Below are 23,597 nucleotides of genomic sequence, written 5' to 3'. Positions count from 1 at the left end.
TAGTGTATCAGACTTAAAACTAAACATGCAGAATCTGGCTGTTTCCATATTTTATATGGTCCCCAACATGTGGATGCTGATGCTGAGCAAATTGTCAGTGAGTGCGGCTCTGGGGTACTCACAGCCTGCGCTGAGATCCAAGACTGTTCTGTGATTAATGGTAGGGGACGCGCCCCACTAATTGTGGTTCCTGACACAGGCACACGTCCCCAGACAAAGCAGGACAGGGCTGGAGCAGGGTGCCATGCTCAATCACCTTCCAGCAGAAAGCCTGAGTGCTGCTCTGGGGGTTTCAGAGGAAAGAGAGGTCACAGGATATCTGGTAATGACAGTAGAGGAGAGCTCAGGAGAGACGTCAGTATCTAACCAACTGTGGGAAACATAGGGAATGTTTGAGGTTTGGCCACATAGCTGGGGACAGGGATTTAGCAGAAACGACAGAGTAACAGAAACTAGAGAGGTAGACCGTCCTGACATGGAAGGAAGAGATTTACTAGGCCTTACTTTATCCTCTCTGGATTATCCTCATTGGATTTGAATTTAAGTCTGCTTCTGGTCTGTGTCATGCACCTGTTGCAGCAATATTGGATCATTGCAACGGTATTATTTAATTGCATACCGGTGTGTTTTGGAATCATGCAAAACTATATAGTTTAAGGAATTTATCACACAAATGAAAAGCACGTTATTCCACTCTGGTGCACCATATGCAGATCCATTAAACTCTCATGAGTCAATTTTTTTTTATATACTTGAAATCTACAATTTTACAACATGGGTAAACATTTTACTTAACTGACCCATGGACCCATAAATTGCTCCATAATTCAAATGCGTTGTGCTTCTCTTCCACCTGCCAGCATCTTTTGAGAGGACAGATGGAAGTCATGAATTGGCTGCAGCGAGGGACCCTAGACACTCAGCTCTATCAAGAATTCCCTTTACAGGGGGAGGGAGGCAGACTGTTTTCATATTGTGTCTTTCAGCAAAGAGGGTACTACAATGGGCAGTCCTCAAAAAGACACGTCCACAGTTCATTTTGAACATTTTTTTTGCTGTCAGTGTCTATACTTTATATTGATATTCCTATGTCTGCGTTTGTGTGCATTGAAGTGCATTTTGATGTGTGTATACATATATGAGCATTTCTTAATTGTACCTTCACAGCCCTATCGTCCTGGGTCCAAGTCATTCAGGCAGAGCCCCCTTTGGTCCCTCTTTGGCCTCCTAGTTCCCCCAGGCCCCCATGAGCTTCCACACAAAAAGTCCACAATGCTATTCAAACAATAGGCCAAGGGACAAAGAGCACATTTACACAAGTGGAGCCTTCTTTGAAAGCAAAAAGGCACTGTTTGGAAGATTTCCAAACCTCTCTCCCCTATGAAAAAAAAAACTGAGCCCCCTTTGCCCCTCCACACCCCACCTCACAATCCCCTAGCTTAAAAAAAAGTTCACCATTCCAGTGATGGAGACGTGGGAGCCAAATATACTACACCAAACTCAATCCCACCCGCCAATCCACAAGCACCCCCAATTTAGCCAAACCCCTCTTTACAGGACAAAAGCCCTTTAGAGGCCGAGTGTATGTGAGGGCTCTGGTGGATACCATAGTGGCTTAAAGACCGTGGAGGCCTCTAAGAGACACTTCTTTTACTCCAAGTCTCCCTTCATTTCTCTTTCCTTCTCTCTCTCTCTCTTTCTCTTTCTCTCTCTCGGGCAGTGAAAGGTTCAGCAAGGGGTAGAAAGAGTTTGGAGAGGGGAGGGGGCAGTAAAGGAGGAGGGGGGGGGTGTAGAGGGGTGCTCTTATGTCAACATTGTGGTATTTTCCCAAAGATGCATATCGCCTCTATACAAATAGGAGATGTATTTATAGGAGTACATAGAAAGCTTCATGAGAGGAGAGTGTTTGGCCGAGCCTTCTGGCCACGGCCCCCATGGCTCCATGGATGGTCTTCATGGCTAGTGAAATTGTTATTCTTTAGATGCGCGTTGGCTGGGAAACACACAAGTTCTCAGGCGACCACACAGTATTCTTCCTCCCAATATGGCTGCCATGCAGAGGAGCCCATTGAAGGGAAAAGGTCCAGCACTATACATCTTGACCGGAGCCAATAGCGCAAGGCCTCTTTGTCACTATGCCTGGCCAGACTGCCACAGCTAGGCCGCAGGCATGTTCGTGAAAACGGTAACTTTTCCACTAGCTTGACACACACCGGACAATTAAAGGGTAACCATGACCCTTTAATTAAATTCGTATATATTGTGCCTATGGTCTAGGACTCCCAAAATATTACTAAATATGAACAACTCTGTACCAAATTTAAAAAAAATAGAGTTCTAAAACTCAAATTTGTAATGTCATCGAGTATGAAGTGTGGAGCTGCGCCATAGACAATGAATCATGAAAGATGTTACAGATGACACTGAGAGCACACAGGGGGAGGTTCTGAGTATATGGATACATTTTTCTGTTTCTGAACTCACACCAATACATAAGAATAAAGCTTATTTGGGTATATATAGTCTATGGAGCAGCTCCAGACTTTATACTTGATGACATCACCAGTTTGAGATATACTTCTCTGATTTCTGGCTTTGAGAGAGAGAGAGTAGCGCTTGTTCACAAATACTGAATGAACTTTCCTACGCCATGGAAATAACATATTGAATCAGCTGAATTCTTCACTTAGGTGGTGTTCCTCTTTAATCAGCTACTTTGGACCTAAATAAATAAAGTGTTGCATTCAGATCTACTACAGCAACACATTCTAAAGGAGATAGAAAATAAGACAGCATGTCTACTTAGACTGTAATTCATTCTGCCGCTTTGTCTCTAAGAAGGCAAAACTACTCAACAAAGCTTCAGGTACACAAAAATAGCCTGGTGTGCAACAACTGTCTGTGCTCATCACAAACCTGTGAGCACAAGCCCTTGTCCTGCCTTAAAGAGGTCAGCCAAACCAGACAGACAGGTAGTGTGTCACAGCAGGAGTCTCCACAGACTGCAGTGACTCTTTAAGAAAATTTTGAATCCTGGCATGGGCCAAGTACACAAAGCTCAGCTTGAGGTTAAGTCAACAGTAGAGAAACACTTGATCCATTTTTGATCCGTAACGAGTCACCTGAACCTTGAACACATTTGGATCTATTAAACATGTGCTAGCCTATCATGAAAGCCCTATTAACAAATACTTGTCCAACCAGTGTCATTAATGACTGTGAACTTGTTGTCCCTTCGTACAATGTGTCCTCTGTGAACTATAGAAAGGTGTGATTGCTGTAAATAATTGACACAATGCATTATACCACATGTGTGCTGGGATTAAGCATTTAAAAACATCAACGAGATAAATTAACGTGCAACAAATTGTGTACACAAGAGCATAAGATGCCTCAATTATTCAGACAATATTCGGCTGATTCCGTGAGTAAAGCTAACACAGAATCTCCAGCTTCAGTTTCACAGCGAGCAGTGTAATCAGCATTTATTCCCCAGACGTTTCACACTTTCTCCCCCAGTCTCCCTCCCTAAACAGGCCCTCCCAGGTGACATGACAGCCTCTCACAAAACCAGTCTCTGCTGTTTGCTAACGCTGCAGCTCTCTGAGCATCACATTCACAACAGGCTCTGCAATCCAACACAGCAGGCGGCGGGTACAGCAGCAAGCACAAACACACCTGAATACCACAGAAAGGGTCCTGCAGGGAGCTCCAGTTTGTGTGCGTGCATACGAGCGTGTGTGTGTGTGTGTGTGTGTGTGTGTACCCTAGGCAGCAGCGATGCAGGTTGATCACTAGCCCTGTTAGGTAGCATTGACGTCTCCACCTCGGAGCTGGCACACAGGGGAGTTATTGATTAGCATTAAGCATCCATGCAGATGGCCAATGAAGAGCAGGTGAGCCAAAGAGGGCCTGGGGAGTGGGAAGAGGGGAGGAGTATGTGTGTGTGTGTGTGTGTGTGTGTGTGTGTGTGTGTGTGTGTGTGTGTGTGTGTGTGTGTGTGTGTGTGTGTGTGTGTGTGTGTGTGTGTGTGTGTGTGTGTATGTGTGTGTGCGTGTGGCTGCATAGGGAGGAGGGGGTAGTAAGATGGTTGTAGGTTCGCCAAAAACAACAGTGATGATGAGGAAAACAGGCAAATCAGGGTCAAATAAAAATTTTGCAGAATGTTTGCAAGAAAGTTAATAATTTAAACTGTTGCTCACACACATTTGGAGTAATGTTGCAATGGCTATTCTGAGAGTACGTGTGTCATTTAGCGATGCTGATTTATGTATGAAGGATTGGAGCAAAGATGTCAGGAAAGATGGGTGGATAAAATGCAAGGCACAGGTTGTGAGCAGGTGTACAGGGCATTTGTCATTTTGGCTTCCTTATCCACCAGGAAGCCACATTTTCTTAAAGCATTTTCTAGTCTAGCTTCTAGCATCTGTCCACAACTTCCTTCTCACATCTATCTCATGGGATAAACTGTAGGCTCCTCTGTAATTCAGCGATGATTCTCAGGGCACACACACTTTTCTACAATATTGAATACTTCTTGAATAGAAAAGCATAGAATACCAAACTATACAATTATCTTTGATTTCATGTTTGTTGCTGTGACTAATGAAGTTTCGGATGCTTCTAAAGAACAAACCAAATTACCAAAGGAAACACAAATGCCACCTTTAACGTCATATTTATTGTTATTTAGTTACTCAATAAAACATATACAGATATATACAATATGCAGGAAAACAGACGACTGCACTTTACATATTATTAAAAAAAGAAAACAGAAAAAAAAACAAAAATCAGTTTGTAAATTGCCGTCACAGTCCTCCATCTATTGTTTCAGAAATTCAAATTCAACAGAAGCTTTATTTAAAGATTACAAGATTGCCTAACACACAGCAAATTTTCTCTTATTATACATGTGCAATACCAATAGTCTTTTTTTTTTTCAATCCCCTTATTAAACAATCCCTTGACCTCCATTTTCAGTTCCCATTGGCAGAATTGTATGCAAGCGGTTGAGCTCATAACGTCAACAGTAAAAGTGAGTAGAAGAAGAGAAGAGAATGAAAGTTATTCTTGCCGATATAAAGAAAAGAGAACTACAACAAATCATAAATGATTAAGAGCAGCAAGTGATAAAAGTTTAAAAAAAATAATCTTTGACAGGGAAAAAGTTGTGTTCACAAAAAAAAGAGTTACATTCATGCAAAATTATCCCTCTTCGGTCTTCCTCTAGTTCTGCAACTTCTAATAAAGTAGTAAGCCTGATTTGAGTGTAATAGGGGGAGGGATCAAATTTAGGGGTGATTTGTTGGGCAACAACAAACAGTAAGTTGCCTTTATTGAAAGGATAATGTACACAGAGCTGTAACCAGAACTGGGGTGACAGCAGGCATACTATATTAAAGGGATGTTTTACCCATTTTAATCAATGACAATGAGTGCATTGTGGGAAAGTCAAACACCTTTCATCTGAACACAATGCCTGCATTGCCATGGCGCAGATCTGGATTAAAATGGGTAAAGTAGCCCGTTAAGCAACAGAGTAAAAGTCATGAGCTCATGGTCACATCACAAGACTCAACACTGGCATACAATCCCAGCCAATGACAACTGAACATCTTTTCTTCTGCTTCTTCTGGTTTTGTTTTTCCTCCTCCTTTTGACATTTCTTTATTTTTCTTCAACAAAAGAAAATAAGAGAAAAAAAAATTATTGATTTGAGGTTTTCCAGATGTGGGCCTTTTTGAGGAGAGCCCGCGCTGTATTGTCCAGCAGTATGTGAGAGTGTCCTAAAGTGTGACTGCATGTGTCAGAAAAAACATGATATATGCATGTATGTATATGCGTGTGTGTGTTTGTGTGTGTGTCTGTGTGTTTGTGTGTGTGTCTGTGTGTGTGTGTGTGTGTGTGTGTGTGTGTGTGTGTGTGTGTGTGTGTGTGTGTGTGTGTGTGTGTGTGTGTGTGTGTTTGTTTGTGTGTGTGTGTGTGTGTGTGTGTGAGAGTGTGTGTGTGTGTCTGTGGTTTGCAATTATGCGTGTAAATGTCTTTCTGTCCCTGAACAGGCAGGAGCTGCTTGCAGTTGCCTCATCAACACTTTATCGTCATCATCATCATTATCATCATCATCATCATCCTCATCATCATCATTATTTGTCTCTGAAGCTTTTTCTTCGTCTTAATCTCCTTTTCTTCTTCCTTCTGGGCCTGCTTTTTGTTCAAGTCAGTGCCGCCACAAATGTCCCAAATCGGTTGGAGATATCAGAATGGAGAGAGCGCCAGGACGAGACGGGTGCCCCTCGGCCCTTACTGTCCCCCAGCTCGTCTGTGCAGTGGACGGACAGGCACTGCAGGTGGTTCCCCCCGCTGCTGCTCCCTCCTCCTCCGGCTCCTGGGGTCCCGGCTCCAGCCTTACTCTGGGACAACTCCGATTCTGCAGACAAGCAAAGAGAGGAAAAGGTTATTAAAGAAAGTACAAAAATTAAAGACAACTTCAAGCAACTGGTATTTTCTGATACAGATGAACCATTTAAAATACACACTTTTAATCAAACCAGTGTTATTGTCACTTCCCACTCTAAATCTGCACTGTGAAATTAATTCAACACTACCCCTCCATCCCCATCAAAAAAATGGAGGCTGTAAGCAAAGCTTCCACTGCTCTCACTCCTCATCATGCCCAATATACCCAAGTGAAAACACACATTCAAACATAGAAGTATTAATTTGCTCCAAGTCAGGCGTGCAAAAATGTAGCGCTGCTGCATGACCTTTGGTCAGAGGGTCAAAGGGCACTGAGAATACTGGTCTCTAACCCTGCTTGACCCAATTTATTGGTATAATGACCACGCCACGGTGTTGCCCCTGTGTCACCAAGGTGTGGAGCCTCACATTAAATGGTTGCACCAAGCTACCAGAAAATATACATACACGGGTTGATTATAAGTCATATATTAAAAAAGAAAAAAAATCAGCTGTGCCACAAAGTTATTACTGACGTCTGAGATGCATGTTTCACATATGGAGAAAAATCACTTTGTGCAGCGTAATGAAAAAATGAGTTAAGGGGAAGATTGACGAGGACAGGAAGTGCTTGGCTAAACTATATATAAAAGCGCTGCGTCACACTTCATCTTCTTATAGACACACACAGTAATGACAGCATACTGAGGGAGAAGAGGGCAGAAATGAAGGAAACTTTTTGAGGAAAACAAACAAAACACAACAGGGGGAAGATAAATACAGAAACTAGGAAAGAGGTGGTATGGTAGGGCCACGTGTTCTGACACTAGTGTTGCATCGTGTGCTTTGGGGTTTGCCTCCAAGGAAGCCCAAAGCACATCGAAAGTGTGTGTGAAGTTGTTAGGGATCCTTCACTGAAATCAGGCCGCTTCTTCACCCATCTCCTCGCTACACAAAATATATAAGACTGCCTTGCTCCATGTGGAAGGTGAGCGGATCAGCGTGCTGCACAAAGACACAGGGCTTTAATGTGCAAGGTGTCTGAGTCTAGAGACAGAGCAGAAAACAGCTCTGACAAGCTGAGTTACATGTGTCAGAGTAGGGAGAGGCTGTGATAGACGACAACAGTCTGGGCACAGAGGCTGCAGATCAAAACACTCCAGTCAGTCTGTTGCTCACCTGAGAGACAAGAGAAGGCCTCAAAGGCCTCCATATCTTCCACAACCCTGTGCCCCCCCCCCCCCCCCCACACACACACCTTTTTAGCTTATTGTTCTCTGCTCCTTAAACTGTTTTTTATTTTGTTTTGCTTACTGTTTTCATCTCCCTCCTTCTGTGCCTTCACAAACCCGGAGGCAGCATGACACAGTGTTAACAAAACACAGCCGGGGAAAGGACCAGGCCAGGCAGCTAAGACAACCAAGAGAGGCAGGCAGGCAGACATGCAAGCAGTGAGGCAGTCTTGCCCCCCAGCCTGTCTGGGCTGCGACCACTGGAATGGAAAAGTGGGGGGATTTGGTAAAAGGTCAGGCAGCCAAGCCTCCCGTTGTTCCCGGTTTCGCCTATCTCTCTGGCTGCCTGTTTCTGTAAATTTCTCCCCCTTCTCTATCTCCGTCTCCGTCCAAAGGACTAGGGACATGGTGTAAATGGGGGCTGAGGGTGCGGGGGTGTAAGGGAGAGATGAGGATTTAGAGGTGTGTTGGTGGTGGTGGTGACAAGATCTAACATTTGCCAGAGGGTCCAGTCATACACCTCAGCAAGCCGAATCCCCACCCCCTGCCAGTACCCCCCCCCCCCCCACACACACACACACACACACACACACACACACACACACACACACACAAACACCTCCCCCTTCCACCCACTCACACTCCCTCTTCCCAGCGCTGTGCCCTCCAGCACCCGCCAGCAGCTCATGCTAGCTGGGCACAGCAGGGTCCGCACCGGCCTGAATAGGCAGCCAAGCGTTCCCCTGGCTCACTGCTGACACACAGCAAACTGACAACACACAAAGCCAAAAACGCACAACACACCAACCAATGCCGCCACTGCTGCCATCACCACACCAGCCCTCAGCTGCTGCCACACACACACACCCACACACACACACACACACACACACACACACACACACACACACATACACACATACACACACACACACACACATACACACACACACATATGGACATGCACACAGAAACGCACACACGCAATCCAAGCTAGACACGTCACTCAGCTTTAAAGAATAAAAAAACGATAAAGCGAATTACAAACATGATAACTCTTTCTTTCTTGCACACACACACTCACAAATGTATCAGTTACATGATCCAAGGATTCATGTTCAGGTATGAACTCATTTAAAAACAGGATTTAAAAAAATACATCTATAGACACAATTTAAGAAATGCCGTCACATAAAGAAAATAAATATATTTTTCAGTATATTTTGCATCTCTTTAAGTCACACACCTGCAGTCCTTCTGAATGGGCTGATTGCTATTTTTTTTACAATAAACTTTTCAATTAAGAACATTATGCAAAATCCACCACATGTAATAAAAAAACAAAAAAACAAACACTTGACCGCCAAAGGATTAAAATATCACCCAGTATTATAGGGCAGCCAAAGGGGATTCAAGGGATGGGATTTTTATGGAAAAATTAAGACACTAGCCTTAAATTGTAAGCATTATCCATGGTGGCACATTCCTTCAAAAGTGGAAACGGCAGTGTGAAATTCTACATCACACAAGTCTAAATCCCAAATCACCATGACATTTTACAAGCAGGGAAATTATATATATATATAAAATAAGATCTATCTTGTTATGGCTGTACGTAGAATTCATATCCACGGTATTATCTCAATAATAGCCTATTCATCTGAGGGGAACAAGTGCTTAGCATCAACAAGCGAGGGGGAAAATACCTAATAAAAAGGGAACAGTTACAGTGCGAGCAGCTGCGCCGAGCCACAAATACACCTAAATATCCTTAACCACATTACAGCCAGAAAAGATTACCACTGTGATGTGTTAAGTAAATACCGGATTTAATGTGATATCACTATATCTCTCGCCCCAAGTGCAGTACTTTGTTATTTAGTGCCTGTTGATGATGTGCACACACACACACACACACACACACACACACACACACACACACACACACACACACACACACACACACACACACACACACACACACACACACACACACACACACACACACACACACACACACACACACACACACACACACACACACACACGCACACACGCACACGCACACGCACACGCACACACGCACACACGCACACACGCACACACACACACACACAGCAGTGGGGTTTTGGAGCCGTCTCACAAACACAGCCAGAGACGATTTACAGAGATGAGTAGAGCTTCGAATGCCATGAAGGCTGGGAGCACAGCGCACAGCTCTGGCTGTCTGGATGACACCAATGTGTCTCGGAGCTGACGGCCTGACACGGGTTTACATGTCATATCACACACACTCAACACACTCGGAGCAACACAGGGAGGTAAACAATGGCTGCTAGGAGACTGTGTTTTCTAGCAATTTAGTGTGTTAAAGCGTGCAATTATTTTTTTCAATTAATCGTATAAACAACAGAACAATAAAATAATGACAGTAACCTTTGAAGCGGACAGGGTTATTGTGACTATTTGTTTAAGAATAAATAAAAATAAGTAGGGCAGAAAAAGGAGCTAAATGTATTTATTTCACAAAAGAAGTAAAGTAAGGTCCTCAGAGCCGTCATGTTGATTTCCCAGGCCCCAGAATCCCATGCGCGCAGGCCTCTGCCCTTTTTATCCCAAGCTCTATACTTCCATGACGACACTTCACCTTTAACCTTAGGCTCCAGAGGGCGCGACCCCAACCTCTCTGAACACAAACCAGCCCAATCAGAACGCTCCGCTCGCTGACAAAAACACCCAAAGGCCTCCGCTCCTATGACAGTGTGTGACATCAGGTCAGATTCCTTTAGCATAACAACTAGCACTATGGCCTTGTGAGAGGATTCTGTCTTTGTCAGCAAAAAACACCCATCACAATCCACAGAGAAAAAGTCAGATTTAAAAAAAAAAAAAAAGCAGGGGCCAGAACAAAAAAAAACCCTCTTCTTCTCTGGAAATATAGTAATTTAGGGTTTGTCTCATCGCTGTCTGAGAAGTGACAGGACATGTAGGTCGCTGCCGAATAATTAAGCCACCCGGAAAATCAAATTACGTCCCTCAAGTTATGTTCTGGTAAAGTCTTAATGATGTATACGGGGGCTAACAGAGGTCCCAGGTATCTCCTGCCCCCAGGTTGCACGTGAGGCTCCATGCAACCCCCCACCCAACTGCCGTAGCGTGACCGTTCCCTCAGAGCAAGGAGGGTATCTGAAGGGAGCAGGGGGCACATTTCTCACACAGGGGGTTATTTTGGTTTGAATTTCCTCTCTGTTCTCTGGCCTGCAACATAAAGGGAAAAAAGCTTGCCCAGACAGGCATTGCCCCCAGCATTTGTTACCTTCTCTCCACACCCCTCCCCTCAAACTCACACCCTCCACACACACACACACACACACACACACACACACACACACACACACTCACGCACACACACACACACCTCCCCCTTTGGCCACAAGAAGTGCTTAGGAAACCAGACACAAATCAGAACATGGGAAGTGATTTAGTGCCTCCTTCATAACTCACAACCATGTCCAGGACCTGTCCAGCATGTCGTCCAAGCCGGTGACATATTGATCTACTTCGCTGTCTCTATTTTGTTTCAGCACAGTGCTGCAACACTTTGTTCTCTGTGTTTCCACCTTTTGGAAAAGGTCATCCACACGTCAGAACAGTGGCAAGTTTGAGGTTAGAAGCATGAAAGAGTGTTTTGAATAAAAATAATGTTAGGGGTAATTAGGAATTATGTTCAAGGAATTGCAAAAAGTGTAAACAAGTCATTTTAATGTGTGTAATCAAATAGATTCATTTCTAAAATGATAATCTCTATTGTGTATTTTGTGGTTGTGTGTTACCTAGTAACTTTATTATAGGGGGGAAATAGATATATAGATAAACATGTTATCTTTCAACTCCTACATACAGACTGAGAATGAACAATATTCATTGAGAATGAAGCTGATGTGGAAAAAAGTTTTAAATTACATTCATTTCTCTTCCATAAATGCGAATGGTAGCTCTTCACCAGCCACTCACCTCATAGCGGAACTATAGACTCTGAATTTTCTTACTTTCTCTTTCACTCCATCAATATCTACTCTTGTCACCCAGGAGAAACAGCTTCGGTGTCATAACGCATTTGTCAATTGCTCAATACAAATTAAAGGCGCCTGACGACTACCTGTATGGCTAATAACATAACCACTGCTGGCAGCCTGACAACATCTACATTCCTGAACGAACACACACACACACACACACACACACACACACACACACACACACACACACACACACACACACACACACACACACACACACACACACACACACACACACACACACACACACACACACACACACACACACACACACACACACACACACACACACACACACACACACACACACACACACACACACACACACACACACACACACACACACACACACACACACACACACACACACACACACACACACACACACACACACACACACACACACACACACACACACACACACACACACACACACACACACACACACACACACACACACACACACACACACACACACGTTGTATCCCAGACAACATATGAACCCAGGACACCTTTCAAGACACATCACATACATCCGCAATCGAAGGTTCGAAGGTTTCAAACTCCTCGTTCTGTGCATCTACCGAGATAAACGCAGCGTTCCATTTCCTGCTGCATCCGAGGAGAATATTTACCACATGCTGAGACAAGTTTTTATTTTATTCTAACATATTCCCCAGGGAAAACAAAACACCGGATGAGCTGCTGTTTTTGAAGAGTTGGAAATCCAGCAAGGCCTGACACCTTTGTTCATCTTTTTCTCTCTTCATCAGTCACAAGCACGCTTCTTTAATAGGCTTCCTTTGACTGTCACTAGTGCTCAATGTCTTGCAAAAAGCCAGGGAACATAGAGCACACACGCATGCATGCACACACATGCAGCATATAAACAAACACAAATACACACACTCACAAACGGTGTCTTAAATTCCAGGCGCTTGAAATGCGCAGTAGGTGTTTTCGGTCCTGCACTATTTACAAGTCAAGTAAATACTCTTAAAAATGTTCAACACATTAGAATTAAGTGAGCGTGTTCCACTGAGTGAGACACCTGAGATCGGGTGGGGGGGGGGGGGGGTGAAGCCGTGAGCCTGACACAGAGTCTAAATAAATCAAACTTATGTCTACACCTGACAAGCCACACTATAGGATTGCAGTGTCTACTGCAACTTGAGTTGCGTACAGAGTGTCACACTCACGTGCTTGTGCGTTCAATTACGAGCGAGAACAGAAATATAGCACAATAACACGATAATATTATCTTTGTCCACATCAGGGATGATTTGTTCAGTAAGACACTGGTTTCTAAGATGTTCCTCTGTCACTACAGTCGTGTATTTATGTTGCTGAAATCAGCACTTCTAGCCATAAACTAGCTGTCCTTTGTAGCCCCCATGAACCCGTCAATAACCAAGTCAACTTACAGGAGTTGCCTGAGGATGAATTATGACTTTTGGAAACAATATTACCGAGGCTAATTGCTATGATTATCATAATGATTATCATTACTGCGGTAGAAGTGTGCGAGGGGCTTGGTGGATGTGTGTTGTTGAAAAAAGTCAATATGAAACACCTTGTAATGACAGGTAAAGAACATAGACTGCCCCAAGCTGTTTTTTTTTCACATTCAAGCATGTGCCAATCACTTTTTCCTTTTTTTTCCCCCTCCTTTTTTTGAAAAAGGAAATAGAAATAACTGGTGTGATTTGTGGGGTTGTTGTCGTGCTGAAATGTCAAAGGCAGCTAGTCTCACAGGATTGTTCATGGTGGAATATCAATACAGCTCTTTCAGTGGATTTAAGTGCTTTCTAGTAGGTGTGATAAGATGCAAGTTCCCTCTTTTCAAACCTGTCAGAGTCGGAGCCAAAGAGATTTGATCATGATTAGAGTTGTTTATGGGCTGATTATTGAGAGTGAAGAGTGGAACTATTCCACAGGGTCAACTGTGAAGTGTTTTAAGGTTCTGAGGAAAAAGTCACACAAGTGTGTGCGTGTGTGTGTCTGTGTGGCAAAAAGTAAAAATAAAAATAACTGAATCACTTCCTACGCCTGCTGGTTGCCTGTTATCAAGGCTGTGCATGAGTTTCCAAATGAACGGTCGGCTTCTGGCTAAGATATACAGAAGAGAAAGGAAGAGGAAGAATATTCTTTTTTTTCTTCTTAAAAAAAGGGAAATAATATTAACTGACACTGTACAAGGAAAGGTGCTCTTGTGCAGCTTTAGTCCTTGCCTCATATGAAGCACAAGAAGCTGTGTTGCACACGCGACTCTGCAGGGCGTGAGCTTACAGCGGCAGGTATAACTGTGACTTGGTGAAAAACTTGAGCTACATGCTGTCACAGAGGGAGGAGGCCAAATATGGGGTCCAAAGGGGGCCATTACTGCAGCACACATCACTTTAAACAGGCACAAAGGGAGCACAGAGACGGCGAGCTGGGATGCACTGAGTGAACAGACATCAGGGCACAGTTCCTCTACAAATAAGCACAGTTTAACTTTTATTGGCTACTTGATTGCACATTCAGAGAAAGTTAGCAAAATATGGAATTTCTCTCTCAAATGGAGGCAAGATTCGCGGCTCCTGTAGTCACTCTCACTCATAGCCCTGAAGCAAATGGTCCCTCTGGAGCTTCACAAAACTTTGCGTGAACACTTATACATAGTGAAGCTGCACTGGTCGATGGAAACATTCACCTCATACGACCAAACTGACCTCTGACCTCCCAGCTTGTCTGACTTTCACTGCAATCAACTCATCTGAGGCAATCTTCTCTGCATCACCAATGTGCACACAACCATTCCTGTTTGAATTCTCAAGCAGTTAAAGTTAACTTGCAACACTGAGAGAAAAACACTCACTAAAAAAAAAAACACGTACGCATCATGTATGGGTTCTCGGGACAAACCCAGACACACGTCATCTCATGTTTTCAGTCATATTCTGAGTAAAGTTGAAGCTCTGAAAACTAAATTAACAACTTCCAGGTCTGAGCATTAAAGTGAAAAAAAGCACTCAAAGGTATAATTAAAGTAAATTCTATTTAAATGCATTTTCAATTACATTTTCATTATTTTCAGGTATTCAAAATATGTTTTTATGTAAATGAATGTCATAAATACAGATTATCATCATGAAATGAATAACCCGAGAGAATGATAATTGTTTAAAATAGAAAATAACGAATACATTATTCAACAACATCCCTGAGAGAGCAAACTAAGACATGTATGTAAGAAGGTATGTAGAAAACCATTTCACCAGGAAGGGGGAAAAAAATGATATCATAACTGCCACTTTAGAAGACACAGTTTCTTAGCCAATAGTTCAGACTTATATAACTGTTCCAAATATTTCCACAGCAAAAGTCTTAACAGGTCATGTGGTCTCATGCTGATGATTTAAATGTTATTCCAACTTATTATAAGTGGGGAAAAATAAATAAATTCTGTCTTTGTGAAAATGGTCGTCTTTAGGAATCGTTTGAGAAAGTTGCATTTACTTAATGCTAACTGAACTGACATCATCTCCTTAATGACAGAATTTTGTTCCTAAGACTGAGACGGAGACTGAATGGTATGGGTGGACATTTTTTTGCATTGTGAAAAGCCTGTGGGATGCTGGATCTTAGGGAACTACACTGTGGGCTGTGACTTATCTTAAATTATTATGTTATTTTGCTCCCTTCTGTGTAGCCTAAGCATCAGATTCAATCTTGAAATCCCCCTCCCCTCCCAACTACACCTCCACCCTTTTTTTCATCTTTGCTGTCTGAAGCACTCAAATGAGAAACTGTCAGGAGCCGTGATTTGTGCTAACTAGCTATCGATCGCTCCAGAGCTGCATGCCTCGTGTCCATGCAGGGAGGGCTGAAAGAGGAGAGGAGAGGGGAGAGGAGGAGAGGAGAGAGAAGGAGACAGGAAGAGACAGGATACAGGGAGGAGAGAGGAGAGAGGAGGGGGGGAGGAAGAGGGAGGAAATGAGAGCAGAAATTAGACTATTATGCTTTTTAAATACCTACTGATTTTTATGAATTTATAATGTTAAATGTGCTGTCAGCCCCAGAGAAATGGAGAGCAACAGGGTGACTGCTTATCAGTGTTGGGTTTCCGAATCAAAAGAATACTCATTAATCAATCTCAAAAGTGATGGTGTTATGGTCTCCTGGTATCAGTGGGCTTTATTTCTTTTTTTTCCACCCCTATACTCTTTTTGTTTGTTTGTTACGTTGTTTTTTTCTTAAATCTTAAATATATAGATACATAAAATTAAGTAGAACTTCAATATCTCTTTTATGAATAGCCCTGAGAAGCAATTATCGTTGTTTGTTTACAACAACAAAAACTGTTAATTGATCTCGTAATTCCTCTTCTAATTGAGAGGACTAGCGGAGACCTAGTATGAGGGAAATAAATAGCAGGATGAAGTGAAATAGTTTGGATCATTCTTGCTCAAATTAAAATCTACACTGCTTGTTTTCCTGGTGATTTATAATTGGGTATATTAACCTGCTGTATCAGTGGAAATGTATGTTACAGAGAGTGCTCCTTCGCAGTAATGACATTAGTGTTAGTACCCGTCAGTCTCATAGAAACAATGCGCCAGGACCCCAGACTCCGAGCGGTGCGCGCCCCCGCCCCTCTCTGCACCCGCACTGATCAGAACAAAGAGGCGCTCGAGACGCGCGGCGCTATCCACAATTATCCACATTATTATATATCCATACGTCCACAGGCCCTTCGGTGGCTTAGCCCCGACAGCGGGCAGACCTTCCAGATTTTCTTATGGAGCAAAGTCAACCATTTCTGACTGATTTGCTTTGAAAGCATTTTTAATTAAAAAAAAAAAAAAAAAAATGTAAAGAGAAGAAACGTAAAAAAAAAAAAATGAGATAGAAATTAATAATGAAATAAAAACAACATATTCTAATACTTGTTAATTATAATTATGCATACGAATGCATACTTTGTTTCAGCCTACGGTTTAATCCCACTAAATGGTATAAATAGTAATAATAATACTGACCATAAAATAGTAATAATATTAATAACAAATGAATAAGTGTTATCATTATTATATGAAGAAGACATAGAAGGAGAAACTTAAATTATTTATCTGCATTTTGATTTAAGAGCGACCATAAAAACTACAAGACAAAACTACTTGTGAGCATGAAGCTACATCTGCACACTTTAATATCTCCGTCGAGTTGAAAAACTGCCTCTGTGCCTTTAGGCTAGAAGATTTACATTTTCCTGGAGAAACTTTGTATTGTAAGACTGCGAAATCACTGCCAATAATATATTACAAAAAAATGAGGTAATACTAGTGAATCATTTCAACGACTCAGTGATAAATAATTAAAAGAAAACGTGCAACAAAAATAAACCTACAATTTAAAACTAAGTCCTAAACAGTATAAGAAGATTTCTAAATTAGCTATTCCCCACGGATGATAGAATTGAAACTGAATAGCTGTATTCATTTCACCATAATCCTTGAAAATGCTGTCCTCCCGATCTAAAAATCAATCCACTTTCAACAGCTCTGTATTATCCCATGGTAATAACAAAAACAAACACGCAACAAGGCGAGGGGAACCCCGCTGCGCAAACGCATATCCTCAAAAAGCTATTAATCTTCTCAATGTAGTTGTTCACCCTGAAAACCGAGATAAAGAACCGCAGGAAATGTTTACTTTACTTGAGCTGCTCTTTTGAAGAGCCCCTGCAATGAAGACACGTAGAAAAATACACTGACGCAAAGGTACCACGTTTACTTTGTTCAGTCAGATGGCATTTAAAGCTGCTCCACTCTGAAAATCATTTTAGTCCTCAATACATTAACATAAAAAAAAATGCATCAAATGCTTTTCTTTGTGCTACCATAAAACGCATTATAGTCCTAAACCTCTAAAAATTCAAAGTCCCCTGTTAAACAGAGACGGCTGCTTTCTGGCCGCACAATATGGACAAAAGCTCCTCTATTACCAGCGTCAAAAGAGCATTTTTCCTATTATCTGCGAGACGTTACACTGCATTTAAGATACAATAAGTAGTATTTTAAGGAGGAAAATATATCCATTGTGTGAGCAAAACTGATCACTTAGTCTGTGTTGCATGCGTGAGAGAGAGAGTGAGTGAGACACAGAGGGTGAGAGAAAGAGAGGAGGAAAAGTGGGTAAATATGTAACCAAAGGAATTAAACTGTTTCATTTACCTTCTTTGCTGCTGTTTTGGCTCTTATTTTTTTCCCATGGTCCCATGGCCTTGTCATCCTCTGACCCGTCCATCATGGCCTTGTCACTGGGCACGTACCAGGTGGCGTGCTGCTCTGCCATGAGAGTGTCAAGGTCAATAGTGCCCATTGAGCCCTTCCCAGCATCCGGGCTGCAGCCTGCCAGTTCATTGTCTCCGTTCTGTGAGGGACAGTCGCCATTCTTTTTGCCATTTTTTATGGCAAGGGGCTGGTCCTCAGAGATACTGAACTGCTGCCGCTGTAGCTGGATCTGGGCCTGCAGGATCTCCAGAGGATGGATTTCTTCCTGGCCAGAGGTGCTGGATGGGGTGCGTACCTGCTCCACCCCAGGAGTGCCTGGGTGGCTCACCCCACCGGCCCCTGTGCCCCCACCAGCATTCAGTCCATAGCTGTCTGGTGTCGAGGTAGTATGATTGTTAATGCCCATGGCTAGGGGCTTTTGTCCATTTACCAACCCATGGTCACTCCTCGGCATTTTGGGTGAGCCGGTGATCATAGGGCTGCGGTTAGGCTTGGTGGCCGAGGCCCCTCCTGCATCTGAGCTGGAGGAAACCTCATCCTCGTTGCCGTAGTGGGTGCTGACATCGTCAGGAAAGTCCACTCGTGGTGAGCTACTGTCAGACTTAGCGACGCTTTGAATGCCACTGTCCAAAGAAGACATCAGATCGGCCTGGTCCCCCAACATTAGGTCGCCTCCTTTTACCCAAGAGGGTGATTGGAGTTGTTTCTCATGGGGCGTGCCCCCACCCCTCTCCCCAACACCAGCAGAGGGGGTCTGCTGGCCTGGACTTACAACAGGGTTACCATTGTCAGGGGGAAAAAAAATTCCAGGGCTCACATGTCCACTGTCTCTTTTTCTCCTCCCTCTCCCTCTCCCACTCCCTGTTGTTGCCTTCCCCTCACTGCACGGGGTAGCGTCCATGTTGTAATTTGGGGAGAGGGCACTGGCTTCCCCCTGCACCGTCTGGCTTTGACTTACAGGCTTAGAGTTGCTATTCCCAGTGCCAGGCATCTGGCTGTTCTGGGAAGTGCTGCTCTGAAAATATTCAGGTCCAGCACTGCCAGTCCCATTAGATGTGCTGCTATTAATGTCCTGCTCTGTCTGACTCAGTTTTCGCTTGCCCTCATTTTGGTTCTTCTTGTTGAATGTTACGTTAAGATTTGGGGCCCCTAGGCTAGCGATCATGTTCTGGCAGGCCGTGGAAAGGGCCGCCAGGCAGCTCTGGCCGAAAACACTGTCTTTAGTGCTGGTTTTGCTGAAGTTCCCGAGGGACAGAGCTCCAAGCTTACTAACGGACGGCCGCTGGCCTGGGGGGAACTCAGACTGAGGAGGGTAGCTCCCTGGTGATGTGTTTACCCCCTGGGGAGCACTGTGGGTCGGCCCCTGACGGTTAGCCCCCCCATAGGGAAATGTTGGCTGTGCTCCCATTGGTGGTGCAGGGAAATCAGCTGGCCGCCTTTCTGCTGGTGCATTTGGATGCCCTGTCCCGGCTCCTGGAGACTGCATTTGTGAGAGGTTGCCCATGTTGCCGCTGAATTGTGAGTGCATGCCCGGGGAATGGAGAGCCTGTACATGTCCATCTCCTGGTATTCTCATGGGCTCCTGCATGCCCATGCCTGGCCGAAACATCATTCCAGCTCCATTCTGCTGTAGCCCCATGTCATGGGGCCCTGATTCATTACCCGCTCCACCCATACGCCGTGACAGCTTCTCCCCTGGTGGGTGGGACCCTTGGAACCAGGAGTTCTCCTGAGTTACATGAGGATTTTGTCCATCAATGTTGGGCATCCTGCCACCATTCTCCCGGTCAAAGTTGGGCTGAGGCATGCTCCCGACTGGGCCTCCGTGAGCCATTGGGCCAGGAGGTACATCGCCGTGGTGACCCAACTGCTGCAGACTGGGCTGCCTCATCCTTTGCTGTTGGTTGCGAGAGGCCATCTGTTTTATCATCATAGCTGCATTCTGCCGCTGCTGAAGAGACTGCTGCTCAGGCCCCGGATGCTGCAGGGGACCTGGTGGGAAACCTTCACTCACAGGTGGGGTGAACTCTCCAGGCAGGCCGGGGTAGGCGGAGGGAGAGAGGTGGTTGTCCATACCAGCACACCAGCCTTCACCGCCATGTGTATTAGGAAAGTCAAATCTAGGCCTTTTCGCCATATTCATATAAGGAGAGTCAAAGTGTTGCAGCCTCTGATTGGGGGGCTGCTGGGAGGGAGGAGGAGCTGGCTGTTGCATATTAAACATGGGGTCCCCATAGGGGTGCAGACCCCTATTTTCCAGTCTGTGAATGGGATATTCAAACTGGTTGTGTTGGCCAGGCATCATGACCCCTCCGTCCAGAATGTTAGGGTTAGTAGAGCCGGGCTCAGCCTGAGGGGGTCGGGGGAGGCCAGGGGGGCATGAATTCTGTCTGGCTATCAAGCCAGCCTGTTGTTGCTGCTGCATGAGAGGATGTCTTGCATTTACCCCCGGCTCCAATCCCACGGGCACCTTCCGACCATTTCCAAAACGCTCGAAAAACACCCCATGCTGTGGCTGCTGGGGCTGTGGTGGCGGTGGGTGTCCCTTAGAGATGCCCGGCATACCTGGTGTCCGTGGCATGCCAGGGTTCCCTGGGAAATTACTGCTGGGAACTGGCCTCCCTGGCCCAAAATGGGGTAATTGAGATTCTGATTCTGATGGGGAAAATACATGTACATCAAAATGTCCAGATGGAGGCTCACTTGGGAAGTTATACTCTAAACCCTCTACAGCTCCCTGGTTAGGCATCCGCCGAGGCTCTAGGCCATGAGACTCAGAGGAGGAGGATGAGGAGGAAGGGAGACCATGAAAGGATGCTGCTCTGTTAGGCGACTGGTCCAGGGGTAAACAGGGAGCAGGGACAGCATGGCTGCCACTGGGAGGCCCGTGATGTTGAAAGTCAGGCATGTTACCAGGCCGCTGCTGCTGTTGCTGCTGCTGGGGAAAGCCATCCCCCGCCTGTCCCTCAGCGAGAGGATCAAATCCTTCTCCAAAGCCCTGCTGTGGTCCCATGCCATTGTTGTTGTAGCCCATTAGCCTGCCACCATGTAGGCATGATGACCCTGGCTCAGGTCCTCCGAAATTCCCACTGTAATGAGGGTGAGGCTGGTGGGGGTGAGGTTGATGGCCGTGAGGATGTCCTTGGTGAGGTTGCTGGTTGTTAAAAAATCCATGCATGGGTCCCTGCTGCTGCTGCTGCTGCTGCTGAAGTCCGCTGCCTGCATGCATGTCCGAGTGGCCCCGCGGGTGAAAGCCCCCGTACTGCTCTCCGTTCATGTTCATATTGAGCCCGAGCATTTGCGGCTCGCTCAGAGGGCCCATGCCGGGTTCCACGGCTCCCGGCGGGCCTCCAGCGTGAAAACCTGGGCTTTTATAATGGGAGCCCATGTTCAGTCTCGGTTGGTTTATGTTTTTCTCTGACTGGCCAGGGTTTCTGCTATTAATCTGAGAACCAAACTGCTCCAGCCCAAACATACTCCCCTGCAATCAATCCCACATGACAGCCAGTTTGCCAGACATCGGCACACTGTCTGTTTTTCCGTCTGTCCCCAAATTCAAAAATCAAAAAAAAAAAAGAAAAGAAACTATTCAAATGTGTTCAAACTGTTGTATCTAAATTAAATGTTAAAACTCACCGAATAAGTTCTCATTTTTGAGAATAAATTTTTGTTTTTCAACTTCAGCGAGGACGTGGAGGAGAGAGGGGACAGACTGTGTCCAAATACGCACGTAGACTGTGTCCCTGCTTCTGGAATTTATGCGCGCACTTGACTGCTCTTGTTTTTGTTTTGGATTAAGGAAACAAATAAAACAACACTGGCATTTAACTGGCTGAACGGATGACCTACCATATTCCAAAGTTTTTCTGTGCGCATTTCTTCAAGGCGAACATGACACAAAAAACCTCTCGCCACTAAACTAAAAGGAGAGCGCAGAAGAAGTGGAGCGATCGAACAGGGAATATGACAATTTCTGTCAGCTAATTCATTATTCCAGTCCATTGTCAAATGTCCCGGAGCGACTTTTTGTACGAGATCCCATACTGGAAAAGAGGAAAAAAAAAGTTAAATAGGAGCCGTATAGTTAAAACTACCTCTGTGGCTTGGAGGGATGAAAAAGACAATCTTTCAATAAACACTGCCCACCGATGTCCGTTCAAAAAAATCTCAACAACTGGTGAGCAGGCACGCAGCCAATAGTCCAGTGTGATGCAAAGTCCACAAACACGGATCTCCAACCCCAGGCACCGGAGACCTGGAGCGTCCGTTTACGTGACCTGAACCCGGAGCAGCGCGGCGTGCACTACCCGCACTCCACAACTACGGAGCGGCTTGACAGCATCCTTCACCCGCTGCCGGTCATGCGCCTTGCAGCGAAGCGCCTTTTGCATGAAGTCCTCGCAATGCGTTTCGCTCCTAACGTGCGCGTCCCTCCTTTTACCGAGTGCTGTCTGGTGTGGTCTGAGTGCACTTGGGAGCGATTCACAGATACACTCACACTCCGCTCTGCCGCTTGGCGCTGTGTGAGATCAACGCGTCCAGAGGAGCCAGCAACAAGTTTTGCATTTCTGCAGCCGCTTCCATCTGCGAGGCCTCAGCCAATCAGAGCGAGCGGAGAAAGCGTCGGAGGGCGGGACAAACGCGTTTAAGGTGGTCCGTGAGATTCTGTGGAAACATCAGATCGTAGAAATGTTTCACTTAAAATGCTGTCACCAAAATCACATTAAAACACACCATCATATTCTAACTGGTCCCACAAATACAGGATGTTGTTTTCACATTTAGCCCGCTATAGACAGAGAATAGAAGTGAGATAAATCTCCCCTCATATCCTCCACAGGAAAAGTGCTTGAAGGGGAAATTCTCCACACTGCTGTTTTGGATGTTGCTCTAGACCTCTTCCCATAGGAACAAACTTTTTTTTTTTTTTTTTTTTGTGCACCCATACATGCAGTGGCCGCTTCAGTGGACGTATAATGCAATAACGCGATATAACAAGCAGAGTTTATTATTAAGGTTTATAATTAAGACACAATCGTGAATCAGTGTCAATAACCAATGCCGAGCGAGGGCACGCGCTGGATGTTAAATGTGTCCTCGTGAGTAAAATGAAAATCTATCCTGGACACTGAAATAGTCCAACACTGGCTTCAATGCATTGATTTATAGTAAGTGCGGATCGAGTCTAAATATCTGAGCTAGTATTGATGTTAGGAGGGGGGGGGGGGGGGGGTACAAATTAGACTAATATCATAAAGTGTGCGAGGCTCACGCGCCTGTGACCACCAATCAACATCACCCCAGTCTTGTGTGTGAATCCCAATGCGGGGTGGGGGGCATCCTCCTTAAAAGACCATCTGAACTAAATCATGTGGATGATATTGGGCTTCGGTTCCGATAATCAATAGCATTCTCTTGGTATTGTGGTCTGTAAAATAGAACATTTTGCGAGGCTAAATTAGGACAATTTACTTGAAACATGAATTAGCTGTAGGCCTACAATTGCCGAGGCTATCTGTGTAAGGTTAAGTGGTGCAAGAGCCTGAGAT

General features: G+C 44.7%; 1 protein-coding gene across 1 annotated transcript; it reads right to left on the bottom strand.

Moving 5' to 3' along the window:
- Positions 1-4,662: 4,662 nt before the first annotated feature.
- On the bottom strand, positions 4,663-22,542 carry mn1b (meningioma 1b). Its single transcript, XM_083912129.1, has 2 exons — positions 17,989-22,542; positions 4,663-6,430 (listed from the first exon to the last, which is right to left on the bottom strand). Exons 1-2 carry the CDS (start codon positions 21,521-21,523, stop codon positions 6,216-6,218), a joined length of 3,750 nt encoding a protein of 1,249 aa, XP_083768255.1. The 5' UTR covers positions 21,524-22,542; the 3' UTR covers positions 4,663-6,215.
- Positions 22,543-23,597: the final 1,055 nt, after the last annotated feature.

Source organism: Echiichthys vipera, assembly GCF_963691815.1.
Source record: "Echiichthys vipera genome assembly, chromosome: 4".
NCBI classification, from domain to species: Eukaryota; Metazoa; Chordata; class Actinopteri; order Perciformes; family Trachinidae; genus Echiichthys; species Echiichthys vipera.
Note: the sequence above shows the minus strand (reverse complement) of the source record. Positions and strands in the feature narration are given on the sequence as shown.